The sequence below is a fragment of the Platalea leucorodia genome, assembly GCF_965183815.1.
Source record: "Platalea leucorodia genome assembly, chromosome: W".
NCBI classification, from domain to species: domain Eukaryota; kingdom Metazoa; phylum Chordata; class Aves; order Pelecaniformes; family Threskiornithidae; genus Platalea; species Platalea leucorodia.
The window spans coordinates 21,701,175-21,717,486 of record NC_138859.1 but is presented as its reverse complement, the minus strand read 5'-3'; the positions used below and the strand labels follow the sequence as shown (position 1 = coordinate 21,717,486).

The following is a 16,312-nucleotide window of genomic DNA, read 5'->3' as shown; positions in this document are numbered from 1 at the left end:
TGTTTCTTCATCCTCAGCATTTACCTTTTCTTTCTCCTTAATCTCCTGTCTTCAGCACCTACAGTTTAAGCTCGTGGGATAAGCACAAGACTTCTTTACTGAAGTGCTTCTACAAATACTGGTACAAATCACCTTGCAGAGGCTACTGCAGAGTGACAAGGCTGCTGGCCAGATCAGTAGAAGTTGCTTTAGTGTATTATTCTAAAATGGGATTAGTTAAGTAACTCCATAGCCCAATTCAATCACTGAGCCCAGTTCAGTTTTCTAAGCTTCCCACTTCTGTATACCAGCTAAATACCACTGATTAGGCTTTCAATTGAACATTTTCTGAAAGGCTTTTGACTCAGTTCTGGAATAATTCATGGGATTCAACAGAAAATTAATACCAACAAACTGTAACTGTCATGGGCAGCAGTGGTACATGCAAATGTTCGATCAGCTTCTGGAAACCAGCCTTGCTACTACTCACAGAAGCAGACACCTATTCTATTGCACAAAGACAATTTACAGTCATAAAGAACAACATTTTCATACTGGTCAATTATTATATCTAAAAAAAGACGATTGTTTTAATCCAAATATAAAAATTGAGATGCTTTCATCTAAATAAAACCCAATTTTTCATTAGGATTACCAGATGAATTTATTTTGGATTAAAATTCATGTCTGGTTTTTATTAATATACATCTGTTAGAGAACTATCTAGTCAAATAGGGAGTCCAGTTTCTCATAGTATATACTGGAAGGATAAACATTGCTGTGTGCTAAAATTCAGTAAAAAAGCACTAATAACAGCCTGACATATTCATGAAGAACACCAAAATATCCCATATAAATAATGGTCTTCTATTCACTGTCTAATTTTGTAATTCTTACAGTGATTTTTGCCTTTTAGAAGTACTTTACATTTATGACTCAAAATTTGTATCCCTTTTTAAAGAAGATGAATCCTGCTTATTTTACCTTTAAATAGCTATAAAATTACTATGCAAATTATTATATTTTTATTGAAATATTGTCTGTTAAATAACAGTGCTCAATTCAAAATAACTTGAAAATTCAGGAAGGTCATTCTGTATCTTCAATAGTTATCCTTGCAACAGTACGTAGAATCTGACTGTCTTATTCAGAAATATTTTGTGCACTCTTCACTGCAATTGGAATTGTCTAGGCAAAAGACACTCAGTAGACTTATTCTGATGTCTCTATATGTCTGATATCTGAACATGTTTTATTCTAGTGCATTCTCTCCAATGTTATAATTAATTTTTTCCTACTCACCCCCAAAGTAAGAGCCATCTGTCAGCTTCAGCTCCTTGTTGGATTTGGTGATGACACCAGCAACACCATGCTGAATGAAATACATCTTTTTACCCACAGCTCCTTCTCGGATAATATAATCGCCCGGTTGGAACACCTCAAATCGCAGTTTGCTTAGCATGGCAGTCACAAAATTTGGGTCTGCATTAGCAAAAAGAGGCATTGTAGCAACCAGCTTCCGACAATTGAAGTTGACAATCTCCTAAATGGGAAGGAAACATAATGATAATAATGATCAGCAAATATATACATTATGATGGGCATTGAGAAAAGACTTTCTGCTTTCTTCACAAATAAGTTCTTTATGCTCTTATTGTACTTTTCCATGTTTCTTTCTGTGCCTAATTTTTTTAATCTTTTCATTACATTTTCATCTGTTTCTACTGAAGTACTGATTGAAACAAGAGTGCAATACTGATTTGTATTACTGAGGTCAAAGGTTGTCTTCTTCAGGTGATTTTCACATTATTTATTATTTCCCTTGGCTTTTAAGGGAAAAAATATAACAGAAAGATAAAAATTAAATAGGAATTACACTGGCTGACAACAAGATTAGCTGCTGCAATAACTGTATTAAGTGATAAAAGTTATGCAAGCAGCAAGTTTAGCCCTGTGTTTTCAAATATTACACCAGTAACATCTTTCTGATTGGAACAACTGCAGTGGTGATATAAATGCACATTATAGTTAGCTGCAGGGCTAGCTGAAATCAACAGGAAAATTTCCATCCCAGAATTTAATTCATCTTATAGACACTGCCCTTCAAAGAAATGCATATACAGTAGACCCTTATATGCAGAAAGCACTAGTATTTTCCTAAGACTGCTACAGGCCTTAAGGGCGTCTCCCACCAAGAATATTTCTATTTACAGAGCCAACTATGAGCACATCTACATGAAAGTATTAGTACCAAAAAGCTATCAATGTCCTACTTGCTTTAAATAAAAAAAGAACCATTCCTGAAAGAATTTCAAGAATTTAAAATTGTTTCAAGCTAATTCTTGCAGACCTTGCTTTGTCTTAGGAAAATGAACATGATCAGTTGTCATACAGATTTAACAGTGTATTGAAGAACTGGGACTAATCAGTATTAGACATGAATAGGGGCTCAGGCAGGCAACATCTACTGAGTTAGCAACCCAAACATGACAGGAAGAGCATATATGATCATCTGTGCACAGAGAAGAAATAAAAGAAAAATACAACCAGCAGTCACCTAACTGCTTTGGAAAGCTAAATATTATTTTAGTGTCAGAGGAGCATCCCTAGCATTTCTTATACCAAGACAACCCTTCATGATTGATATAAAGGAGACATCCCACCTACCAGTGCTCTCACCTCCTTGACTGAGGCCCCTTGCACTCCTGCTGGATGTTACTCTTTCAACCTTCCATGCATCTGCTGTCTCATACTTACATATCTCATATATCCCACGCAGCCTGCTCTCTGGGCAGCAAGTTCAGACATGCTTGTCTCTTATTCCTTCCTTCTCTTCCCACCCCCACCATCTGATATCCTTCTTGCAGATATGATGGGAAAGTTCAGCTAATTCCACAGTATAAGCATCAAAACCATAATGGGTTCTTCAAATCAGTCCCCTTGCATCTGGGAAGGAGGTGGGAATCTCTCTTTGAAGGGAAGCCGTTGGCTACTGAGGCAATTAAGAGGCATGGGCATGATCTAAGAGTGAAGAAACAACTGCCTTTCCCAGAGAAATTACATCCTTTTTCAAAATAAATCCAGTGGAACTTGGAAAAATAATGTGAAGCAAAATGTCTCATCAGGTGCCTGGGAAGCAGAACGCTGTTATCTCCAGCAATGTCTTATTTTCCATTAAAAAAAAAAAAAAAAAACCAGGGCAAAATTACTTCCTTGTGCTACTCCTAGGATAAACTTATGATATCTTCTGACAATCCCACAAGAAAGTGTCATTATATAATGGCAAGGTGGAAACAGAAGTGTCTGTAAGCAGAAATGAACGTTGACTCTTAACAAAGAGCAGTACAGTGATTCTCTTTAACCTTGGTCTCAATAGCATCACATCTCTATACTTAGATAAGTATAATAACTTTTTTCCTCTGGAATGAGCCAAGGAGATACAAAAATTATATAATTTTATATAAGTATAATTTAATGCAGATTTAATTTCAGAATTATTGGGTTAAAGATAGAGTGAATGAAGAGTAAGATGCTACATCTTTGAAGTCAATCACTAAACTCCAATTGAATTCAGTGGGGATATGATTCCACCAAGAACATTTTATCTGAGAATTATTTATAAGCGATGGAAATAGAACACTCCCCTTCCATCACTTTTCACTGTGCTTCTACACTCTCTTGATTGCCATACTTCCCCTTCTTATGAGTGTTTTAGCATGCCTGAAACACTGCACCATGTATGGACTCTGTGGTTAAGCATAAATGGGCTGGATTAAGACAGGAGAAGACTGATCTGAGATCAAGAGCACTTCTTCATGGTTGCATGAAACTTGAAATGTACAGGAATACATGGCAGGAATAGAAACCAGAAAAGATGAGAGGAAAAGAGCACTGAGATTTGTAATGACTGGGAGACTCCTACTTATAGAAAGGAGGAGCGATCTGGCTATGACTCCCACCCAGTGCAGGCAAAGACATGGGTGCTACTGGTGCAATACTATGGGACAATACTATCTCCTCACATGACATCAGAATCAGAGCTTAACCCCCCCACACAAACTAGTCTTGCTTGTAAAAACACATGGAAAATTTGATGCAAGACGTGGTGCTGTTTGCCTGAATCCAAAAATTATCTCAAGCAACAGCACTGCAAGGTATGAACTACCAGATGTGTGTCATTGGCATTCAAGATCAGCAAATTCTGCTGAGTCATTAAGTCAAGAGGAGTAATCCCAGGCTACCCTGGTACATTCTATATGAGAGAATAAATGTTAAAAAAGAGATTCCAGCTGACTGTCTTTCTAAAGGATGAGGAAAAGCCCATTTTCCTTCTCGTCTAAATAGGTAACAAGGAACTTGCTTAATTTCTCAGTAAAGCTTCAGCCACTGCTTCTCATCCAAGGGAAGGTTATTCTCTGCTCCCACTGCTTGCAGTACGTTGTATCACACGAGGAGTCCCAGACTACATTCTCAGCTCCGTATGAAACTGCGTTACTGCAGTCTCAGCTGATGCTGGAAAGCTAGCAACAACTATTACTTGTCTTGCTTTGCTAAAGGAGTTTTCAGTAGACTTTCTGCTTGTTTTCTGTTTCTGAAAGTGAATAACTCTGTCTTGCATGTCTAGGACACTGATGGGGAAGCACAGAAAAGGCTGGGAGAGTGAAAAGTTCAACTCCAGTCACGATCAGGAAGAAAGAGAAAAATAGACCTAGGTGGAGTATTAAGAATGGGAGGAAAACAAAAAGAAGAAACACAAAGGAACTAGAAGAAAGGGAAAAAAGGAGGCAGAAAGGCTGACTTTCAAAAACAGATTGAGAAACTGAAATTCTTGAAAAAGTGAGAGCACGGGAGCATAGAACCTGGATAAAAGGTGTCTGGAGTGAAAGCTGAGAAATGAGGCAGATGAAGTAAACAAAAAGGAAATTGGAAAAAAAAGACAAGTGATCAGTAACGTATCTTAATAGATTCATAGGCGAGCATGATATAGACCGAGGGGAGAATTCAGGCCTGCATGACTCCTCTGCACAGAGGCAGCCCAGCCCAACTGGAAAGGAATTCATCTCGTATTGGGAAACCCAACAAATCACACCCTTGTTGCAGGATTTTCACCCTTCGAACCTCATGTCCTCTTATGGCTCCATCTTCTGCCTGCCTTTCTCTCTCAATATATAATCTATATCTCGATATACCCATGTATACACACACCTTACCTGCTCAGCCTGAGTTGCCTAATGACGTAGCTACAAAACCATCCTGCTGTGGTGTGGTGGGTTGACCTTGACTGGACGCCAGGTGCCCACCAAAGCCACGCTATCACTCCCCCTCCTCAGCTGGACAGGGGAGAGTAAATATAACAAAAGGCTCATGGGTCAAGATAAGGACAGGGAGATTACTCAGCAATTACCGTCATGTGCAAGACAGACTCGACTTGGGGAAATTAGTTTAATTTATTGCCAATTAACACCAGAGTAGGATAACAAGAAATAAAACCAAATCTTAAAACACCTTTCCCCCACCCCTCCCTTCTTCCCAGGCTCAACTTCACCCATGATTTCTCTACCTCCTCCCCCCACGCGGCGCAGGGGGATGGGGAATGGGGGTTGCGGTCAGTTCATTATGTGCTGTCTCTGCCACTCCTTCCTCCTCACACTCTTCCCCTGCTCCAGCATGGGGTACCTCCCATGGGAGACAGTTCTCCATGAACTTCTCCAACGTGAGTCCTTCCCACGGGCTGCAGTTCTTCATGAACTGCTCCAGCACAAGTCCTTTCCACAGGGTGCAGTCCTTCAGGAACAGACTGCTCCAGCATGGGTCCCCCGCGGGGTCACAAGTCCTGCCAGCAAACCTGCTCCAGCGTGGGCTCCTCTCTACACAGGTCCTGCCAGGAGCCTGCTCCAGCACGGGCTCTCCATGGGGTCACAGCCTCCTTCAGGTGCACCCACCTGCTCCGGCGTGGGGTTCTCCATGGGCTGCAAGTGGATATCTGCTCCACCATGGACCTCCGTGGGCTGCAGGGGGACAGCCTGCCTCACCATGGTCTTCACCACAGGCTGCAGGGGAATCTCTGCTCCAGCGCCTGGAGCACCTCCTCCCCCTCTTTCTTCACTGTCCTTGGTGTCTGCAGAGTTGTTTCTCTCTCATATTCTCACTCCTCTCTTCCAGCTGCTGTTCTGCAGCAGTTTTTTCCCCCTTCTTAAATATGTTATCACAGAGGTGCTACCACTGTTGCTGATTGGCTCAGCCTTGGTCAGCAGTGGGTCTGTCTTGGAGCCAGCTTGGCACTGGCTCTGTTGGACATAGGGGGAGCTTCTAGCAGCTTCTCACAGAAGCCACCCCTGTAGCCCCTCTGCTACCAAAACCTTGCCACGCAAACCCAATACATGTGATAATTTCAGCTGTTATATCCTAGTAATGCACTCATTTTGTTGATTAGTTTTCTGTGAAAGTTTATGCTAAAGTACAAACTTTCCTTAGTTAAGATGTTAGAAGGTGGAAAATTACTGAAAGAAATGTGCTTTGTTTTTCTTTAGTGTTCTTTTATTTAAATATGAGCTCATTTAGAGCAATAAAATACATTTCCCTGCGTCTTAATCACAGGCAGCACTGCAATTTCAGATTCTTGTGTATTACTTTAAATATCATCTTGTGGAGAAAGAAACAGTAAAGATTATGAACGTGTTTCCTGTTGTTTTATGTAACTCATAAAGTACTAGGAGAAATAGTTCTGTATTTTAAAACAAAGGTAACAAAAGAACAAACTGACAAAATAAAAGTTGTCATTTCACGCAAAGAAAAATCTTTCACTCATATTTTCTTTGAGTTAATTCTTTGGAGCCAGACTGGAACCAGATTATGATGCCTAACATGATATCTTAATTAGAAGAAATAATAATGATTTTGTGTTACCTCTACACTAAGAAAATACCAAGTGAAGCCTTAGGAAAGGATTAGGAGTGTATTATATAGCTAAAGTGGTTAAAGGGCATGAGTGATTCAGACCTACACGGAGCAAGTGTTGATCTAGTTCAAGTGTTGATCTCTGTTACACAATAACTCAGTTGGAGGTGCAACGGTCTGCTTTATATAAGAGATCGGTTAGGTAATTACACTGGTTCCTGCTCCGCTCCTTTTTATTGTACCAGTTTTATCACTCATCTTGTCCTTCCTGGTTATTTTTTCAAACTGATATTAAATCATCAGGTATTATAATTTTGCACGGATTCAGTATTTTTGGATGACTGCTCTGATGCATCTCAAGATGCACACGTTTACAGAGGCAGCTGCAAGGCTGTCCTAGCTGTGACAGGGGCACAATGGTGACCCACAGTGTGCTACTTCTATGATGTCATCTATAAGAGTTTTTAGGACCTTTTCCCCAGGAGAAGATTTTTAGATAAAGGTGGTGCTTTTAGTTAGACTGACTGGAAAAAGCCGTTGCTAGAAAAAAGCAGACAAAGTTCTTGAAAGATCTGTTTTTGCTTTTTCCCACTAATACAATTGAGCTAATAAAAGGTACTACTTCCATCTACAAATTGTGTCCTTCTTATGTGTAGGCCACCAAAATCTGTTTATGGCTACATCAAAGAATTGCTTAGTTTCATTAGGTCATTTCTACATACTATTGTAAAAATCTAGTGCATAACTTCAACAATGCAATTTTTTTTTTTCTGAGTGTCCCTCCTTTACACTCTGCTTTCAAAGGATGAGAAACTAAATCAGTCTTAATTTCCTGGCCATTGAAAGGAAGAAATCACCTTATGTCCTGGTTTCAGCTGGGATAGAGTTAATTTTCTTCTTGGTAGCCGGTATGGGGCTGTGTTTTGGGTTTAGGATGAGAACAATGTCGATGATGAGACACTGATGCTTTGGTTCTTGCTAAGTAGTGCTAAGCTGTCTCTAAATAGGTGCTAAGTGGCGCTCACACTGGTCAAGGACTTTTCAGCTTCCCCTGCTCTGCTGGGTGCACAAGAAGCTGGGAGGGGGCACAGCCAGGGGGAGTGCTGGCCCAGACTGGCCAAAGGGCTATTCCATACCATATGACATCATGCTCAGTATATAAGCTGGGGGAAGAAGAAGGAAGGGGGGGACATTGGGCATGATGGTGTTTGTCTTCCCAAGTAACCCTTACGCGTGATGGAGCCCTGCTTTCCTGGGGATGGCTGAACACCTGCCTGCCGATGGGAAGTAGCGAATGAATTCCTTGTTCTGTTTTGTTTGCGTGCACGGTTTTTGCTTTGCCTATTTAACTGTTCTAATTTATTTTGCTTCAATTATTAAACTGTTCTTATCTCAACCCACGAGTTTTCTCCCTTTTACCCTTCTGATTCTCTCCCCCATCCCACTGGGGGGGAGTGAGCGAGCGGCTGCGTGGTGCTTAGTTGCTGGCTGGGGTTAAACCATGACACCTTATTAAGAAAGCTATTTTTTCTCTTAGAAATAACTCACAAAAGGAAAATTATTGAGCAGGTGATTAAGAGAGAACTACAGGAAAAAGCATGATATTTAGGGATTTGGGGTTATATGAGCAGGTTAAATATATTTAAGCTGGGTTTTAAGGAGTCATATTCTGTATGTGTTCATGATATCCTGTAATTTTTTAACCCATTGGTCAATTATAGTCAACTTTGGCAGAAAGGAGGCATCTCACAGATATTAAGTTCTCTCAGGTTTTATGACAGCAGGCAATCTGGAGGACTAGGATTAGTACTCCACTGAGGGAATGACTACATCATTTGCTCACAATTTGTATAATGCCAGAAAATCTACACATGGCAATGGGATGCAATACTCTTTATTTCTGGTGCACCTGAAATTGTTCAAATTGCTTTGACACATTGTGTTTAATCATCTGTACAGAGTGTATCACTTAAAAATAAATTTTGCTCAGAGGCTTTCATATAAGTAAGAATGACTATGTACATTTTCTCTTTGAATGGGATTTTCATGATTTTTCCATTTTTCAATTACATTGATCACTTTTAACACAGATACCCTGCTTAAATTTTACTTACAAATAGGGTAACTCTTAGATACCATCATTTATGTCTAGAGCTACACTGGGAAACACAATTCTCTTTTCATCAGAACTTCGATATTTTGTCATTCTGTTAACATAGCTGGATATTGCAGGTGTGTTAGCTTTAGAAAACCTTGCTCTCTAGCCCCTATGGCTATATATTATAAAGTCCAAGAATGCTGAGGCAACCTACGTGTTTGACTTACAGACAAAGCACAAAACCTGAAAAAACTCTGATCTCTAGGGCGAAAACAGTCCACATGATCTTAGTTGCCTTGAAAACCAATGGACAGCCTGTGTATTTACACTTTCAAAGCCCTCAGGTCCCCAAGACCTCCAGCGTACCTGCATAGAGGTTGCCCAGATGCAGAAAATTTTCCAGCCAGATGTGAGATGAGACAGGCAAAAGGAGGTAGGCAAGAGGAAGGGAGGAATAAATATGCCAAATGTTGAATGAAATCCCCTGCTTGGATTCTGCCAGGACTGAGTGGAAGCAGGTTCTTTTTTTTTCCTGTCTTGCTCTGTTCACCTTATTTTAAGACAAGTCAGTCTTAAAGAGTGCATATGCTAGCTAGTATTGCTGCCTCCTAAGAGAAAGCAATCTTTTTTATGCATTTGCAAGCAGAAGGGATATAGATTTGATCAATTATGTTTTCTTGGCTTCGTTGATTAAATGTTGGCCTTCTGCATACTTTTCTATCATTCCCTAGTTGGTTAGAATTTTCTATTCAACTCCTTATATGCATTTTTTAGGCTTCAGAATTATTATTGCATTAAATTCAAATGCAGACAGGATAATCCTTTTAAGAATATATGATTCAACCAAACCTCCAATAAAGTCAGTCTGATGAAGGATATCCATATTCTCCCAGCTTGTTAATTGATTTAATTGAACTTAAAGGAGAGCAGTTCTGTCCCTCTCATGCTTCTCTTCTCTGGATCCTCCATATATTTAGAAGATTAAACAAGAGCAAAAGAAAGAAGGAAAGAAAGAAAATAGACACTATCTATTCACCCTTTCATTCACCCAACTATCAATCCATGCCTAAAGTGGGCTAGTTTTTTAAGGGAATTTAGCTTTAATCTTCTTTAATGTTCTGAAATGTTCTATGCCTCTTAATTTTGGTTTTCAGCTGGGAAAGGGATGAGAAGCATCAAAATGAGAACAGAGATACAGGCAATGTTTTAAGGCAGTCTGTAATTGTGAGATAGCCAGTCTAATTGCAAAAGCCTGAGAAGTCCCGATAACTCAGATAAGTATTTAAAGTTTGGGCCAGTTGACCAACCTCTATTTCTTGTAGGTTTTCCCTTCTGAACTGTACTGCTGAAGAAATTTCTTGAATGCTCGTAGAGAAAACACACTCACAGTTTATTACAGAAGGTAATATGGAATTAGTGCTCTACAACACAGCAGTTGTTATAGAGACTGTTCCCTTTTATTAACTGAAAGAATAAACTGCAATTTGCAAATGCATTTAACAATCACTATTTCAGTTTTCTGTCCCCGAGTAACCAAATATCTTTATTCCCATTTGTGTGTGTGTTATACTCATTAATACTAGCGTATTATAGAGGGTAGATTTAGATTAGATATTGGGAAGAAATTATTTAACGTGAGGGTGGTGAGACACTGGAAAGGGTTGCCCAGAGAAGTTGTGGATGCCCCCTCCCTGGAAGTGTTCAAGGTCAGGTTGGATGGGGCTTTGAGCAACCCGATCTAGTGGAAGTATCCCTGCTTGTGGCAGGGGGGGTTGGAACTAGATGATCTTTAAGGTCCCTTCCAACCTAAACCATTCTATGATTCTATGATTCTATTTACTAAATACTATCTTGGGCAGATGGCACTTAAGACTGAAGTCTTGGTTTAGTAAGGCATTTTAAATATTGAAGTTGTCCCATTATGACAATGAGACTACAGATTTAAACACATGTATTGTCAAATTGTGGCAGAAAGGTGAATCCTAAGAGATGTGAACTTTACAAAATCCTACTGGTATCTTGTGGGATATCTGAAAAACCAAGGACATGTAGTGAGCAACCCAGACTATGTGGACTTAATCTGCATTTAACGCAAGAGGAATTCAAGGATGCTGCGAAGGTCGACTGCGGTTTGGAAGACATGAAACAAGCAGATTAAGAGGAAGAAACTATTGGCTTGCAATGTTGAAAACAAGATATGGGAGAAGCGGGCGGTGCATGTGAACTATTGTTATGAACGAATCAGAATATCGCTAGTAGCGCATGAACAGCATATTGCCAAACATAGTTAACCAATTAATGATAAGTTTATGCATGATCAGGAAGGCAAGAAACTATATTAACTAAGCTGTGTATGTAATAAACTGACATTTTGCTTGATCATATTGATCGTGTGCTGTGTCCGTGACTTCCGCGTCAGCAGGTGGCGCCCGAACAGGGACCCTCAGATCGGGGTTGGATTTTCTGACGAAACCGAGAACGGAGGGGGTGGAAGCCGGCCGAAGGTGAGTGCTGCCCCGGCACTCGGGAAACGCTAGCGCGAAAGGTGGAATCTCACCCTGATCAGGTGAGCGGCCGGGGAGGAGATGGGGGCTACCATGACAAAAGAAGAGTCAGCGGTGGTTAAGCTCCTCCAACATATCCTCTCAACGAGAGGTATAAGTTATGACTCGTCTACTCTGAAAGCATTATTGCTCTGGGCAAAAGGAAAGGATTTGATCCCCACGGTTGGAGTTGCCTTTGATGCTATGACATGGGAGAAAATAGGGGCAGAACTGTGGGAAGAAATAAGTAAAGGATCCAAAGAGGCGAGCAAATTCCCCACTGTGTGGAGATTGATTAATGAAACTTTAAAAAGCATGGGGGAGGAGCGGCAAGTCGCTGCATCGGCATTCGCGGCTTTGACTCCAGGGGGCGGGCCCACCTCTGCAACCAGTATGTTGTTTTCGGGTCCGACAATCCCTGCAGCGACCCCAGCCCGCATTGCAGGAGGGGTCCGGATCCTAGCAGGGACTGCAACTGCAGCTCCCACCACCACCGAAGTGCAGTCACCAGAAAAAACCACTGCGGAGGCTACTCCACCATCACCCGATGTACCACAGTCGGATCGCCCTCCGAGTTACGATGAGGCCAATCCACCAAATCGACCTCCCTCACCGGTGGCGACCACCTCACTTTACCCTCCTTTGCCACCAGGTGGCGAAGAGGAGGAGGAAAACAATGGTGTTCTAGAGGAGAAAGCTGAATTACAGGAATTGATAAAAAGACTAGAGACTTTAGAAGCGCGATTGGCGGCCCCGCCAGAAAACCCACCAACGTCACTGTCCGCATTATACCCAGGACGGTCAGCACCCAACGTTTTTGCTCCAACTAGGACACCGGTGGAAACTAGTGCTTTTCCGTCTTTGCCACCACAACAACCATCGGGGGGGGGGGTGTATTGGTGTATTCGGGCAAGGGATGTTGGTGGGAGGAGTTGGGGATCCGTCAATGCGATGGAAAGGTGTTATCCGAGATGCCATGATAGAGGGACAGGTTTTACCCATGGCTTTTCCTGTTGTAGTTGATAATAACAGGAGAGGTGTATGGGAAGCACTGGACTGGAAAATATTGAAAGAAGCGAAAAGCGCTGTTACTCAATATGGTTTAAAATCACCATATACTCAATCTATATTACAGCACATTTTTTCAGCACAGTTATTAACTCCTTATGATTCTAGAATGATTGTCCAGATGCTATTACCACCATCGCAACAACTACAATTTTTCCAACATTGGCAAACTGCCTGTGATAGGGCAGCTTCAATACCTCGACAACAAGGCGATCCGTTATTTGGAATCCAGGCTCAAATGTTAATGGGCGCAGGGCCTTTTACGCGACCTGATTGGCAAGCGCAGTTTGCTACCGAGGTATTGCAATTGAGTCAGGAGTTAGCTTATAAAGCTCTTATTAACGTACATGATGAGAAAATTAGACCTGCTTTTACCACTGTAAGGCAGGGACCCACTGAATTGTACGGCAAGTTTATTGATCGTTTGCACGCTGCAATTATGGCTCATCCAGATATGGATGAGGAAATGAAAGTAAAGTTCTTAGGTATGTGTCCTGGTTTCAGCTGGGATAGAGTTAATTTTCTTCTTGGTAGCTGGTATGGGGCTGTGTTTTGGGTTTAGGATGAGAACAATGTCGAGGATACACTGACGTTTTGTTCTTGCTAAGTAGTTGCTAAGTGGCGCTCACAGTGGTAAAGGACTTTTCAACTGCCCATGCTCTGCTGGGTGCACAAAAAGCTGGGAGGGAGCACAGCAAGGACAGCTGACCCAGACTGGCCAAGGGGCTATTCCATACCATGTGACGTCATGCTCAGTATATATAAACTGGGGGAGTTAGCCGGGGGGGGGGGGGGGGGGGGGCAACGATCTCTGCTTGGGAGACGGGCTGGCCATCGGTCGGAGGGTGGTGAGCAATTGTAGAGTGTATCGCTTGCTTTGTATTACTATTGTACTATTATTACTTGTTATTATTATTATTGTTATTATTATTATTACTACTGTTCTATTTTTATTTTACTTTAGTTATTAAACTGTTCTTATCTCAACCCACGACTTTTCTCCCTTTTACCCTTCTGATTCTCTCCCCCATCCCACTGGTGGGGAGTGAGCGAGCGGCTGCGTGGTGCTTAGTTGCTGGCTGGGGTTAAACCACGACAGTCCTTTTTGGCGCCCAACGTGGGGCTCAAAGGGTTTGAGATAATAACCGATTAACTAGAGTGTATTAAGGAATTTCATTCTGTTAACAGTTATCGGTTGTAATATTGATTCATCCGTTCTCGGTACTAGTCTACCTGATCTGCACCATGCTCTTGTTTTTGCTGTGCTTTGCCATAATGAGTGATGTGTTGCCTGGAAGACTGGTTATTAAAACACTGGCCTTGAGTGCTATCTGGTATTTGGGTTCTGTAGTGAAGCCATTACTGTACTTCGGGTACCACCTCATGGAGACAATTAGCAATTATACCTCTTCCTCTGAGAGGTTTTTTATGGAGGAAATACAGGATGGCACCTTTGTTACTTTCTTCTATGATGTTTTCTCCTTCATTACAACAATTTTTCATTATCTTGAGCATCCTTGGGTAGTTAAGATATATCCGTTGATAGTTCTTGGGAATTTTGTTTCAGTTTTATCTAAGGTTAATAAGCAGCTTAAGAATATCATCCAGAGATCTCCTCAAAGGCTGGATAGTTATGAGTGGCAGGGTGTGTGGGAGAGTATGGGCAAGTACCTAGGACAATGGGCACCTCCAGTGTTTTGGAACTTCACCCCCGAACAAGTGCAGAATCCTGAAAAACTAGTAAAGTATTTGGAAAATGTATGTTGTCACCCTGGCAACTCCAGAGAGACACAGATCACTGCAACGTGCTGGGGCCTGGCCCATGCCTACCGAGCCCTATTCAACACTATTCAGTACCCTCAAGGGAAAGAGAAGGTCTCTGGATCGGACGACAAAATGACGGCCCCCATGGCTGTGCCGGCCCCTGCCACAGGCACTGCGGCTGTGCCAGCCCCTGCGCCGGCCCCCGTGGCTGTGCCAGCCCCCACGATAGGCACTGCGGCTGGACCAGAGAACCAATCCGTGCCAGTATCACTTGCCCCTATACAGAAGAAAAAATACACAAGGAAATCAGCTCGTTTAGTAAGGGCTGATGATGAGCCAGGGCCATCAAGAGAACAGGAGGAGGAAGAGGCGGAACCCATAAATGAGATGGTAACCACCCGATCCCTGTCCCTGAGTGAGCTGCGAGATATGCGAAAAGATTTCGGTCGTCGTCCAGGTGAGCACATCATCACCTGGCTGCTCCGATGCTGGGATAATGGGGCCAGTAGCCTGGAATTAGAGGGTAGGGAAGCCAAGCAGCTGGGATCCCTTTCTAGGGAAGGGGGCATTGACAAAGCAATTGGAAAAGGGGCAAAAGCCCTCAGCCTCTGGAGGCGACTCCTGTCAGGTGTGAAGGAAAGGTGTCCCTTCAAGGAAGATGTTATATGTCACCCAGGCAAGTGGACCACCATGGAGAGAGGCATCCAGTACCTGAGGGAATTAGCTGTGCTGGAAGTGATTTATAATGACCTGGACAATGAGCAGTTATCCAAAGATCCAGATGAAGTCCAGTGCACACGACCCATGTGGCGGAAGTTTGTATGGAGCGCACCATCATCACATGCAAACTCATTGGCAATAATGACCTGGAAAGATGAAGAGGGACCAATGGTGGATGAAATGGCTGGCCAGCTCCGACAATATGAAGAAAGTCTCTCTTCCTCCCTACAGGCCTACGTTTCGGCTGTGGAGAAACTGTCCCAGAAGGTCCAGCAACTCGAAGAGGATATGTCCTACTCCTCACCTGTACGGAGCAGTATCTCAGCCATTAGGAGTAAGCATCCCTCTGTTCAAGAGAGAAGATACAGTGGATACACACCACGGGGCACCCTGTGGTTTTATCTGCGTGACCATAGAGAGGACATGAGGAAGTGGGATGGAGAATCTACCTCGACCCTAGAGGCACGGGTACGTGAGTTGTAAGGAAAAACAACTACAAAAGGTGGTTCTCCCAGGAAAGTTGCTGCTCCAGTTTCCAGCGAGCAGTTCCTCAGACAGGGTAGAAGTGCTGATTCTGTTTCCGATCCTAATAAAGGGATTTTTGACTCGCATTTACAAGAAGGGAGTAACGAATGCTATGACCAGGACTAGAGGGGCCCTGCCTCCAGCCAGGTGGAGGAGAGGGACAATCGGGTGTACTGGACTGTGTGGATTCAATGGCCTGGCACATCAGACCCACAGGAGTATAAGGCTCTAGTGGACACCGGTGCACAGTGTACCCTAATGCCATCAAGCTATGAAGGGGCAGAACCCATCTGTATTTCTGGAGTGACAGGGGGATCCCAACAGCTGACTGTATTGGAGGCTGAAGTGAGCCTAACAGGGAAGGAGTGGCAGAAGCACCCCATTGTGACTGGCCCAGAGGCTCCGTGCATCCTTGGTATAGACTACCTCAGCAGAGGGTATTTCAAGGACCCAAAAGGGTACCGGTGGGCTTTTGGCATAGCCGCATTGGAGACAGAGGAAATTAAACAGCTGTCTACCCTGCCCGGTCTTTCGGAGGACCCTTCTATGGTGGGGTTTCTGAGGATCAAAGAACAACAGGTACCAACTGCTACCACAACAGTGCACCGGCGGCAATATCGCACCAACAGAGTCTCCCTGATTCCCATCCATAAGCTGATTCGTCAGCTGGAGAGCCAAGGAGTGATTAGCAAGACTCACTCGCCTTTTAACAGTCCCA

At 42.7% G+C, this 16,312-nt stretch overlaps 1 protein-coding gene across 1 annotated transcript in view; it reads right to left on the bottom strand.

Annotated features, from left to right (window-relative positions):
• Positions 1–16,312, bottom strand: part of LOC309601487 (potassium/sodium hyperpolarization-activated cyclic nucleotide-gated channel 1-like) — a gene marked incomplete at both ends in the record, with an annotated part of 262,000 nt that overhangs the window by 14,443 nt on the left and 231,245 nt on the right. The window contains one exon of the mRNA XM_082334512.1: positions 1,282–1,522. Coding sequence (XP_082190638.1) covers positions 1,282–1,522 — 241 coding nt within the window. The remainder of the gene's footprint in view (positions 1–1,281; positions 1,523–16,312) is intronic.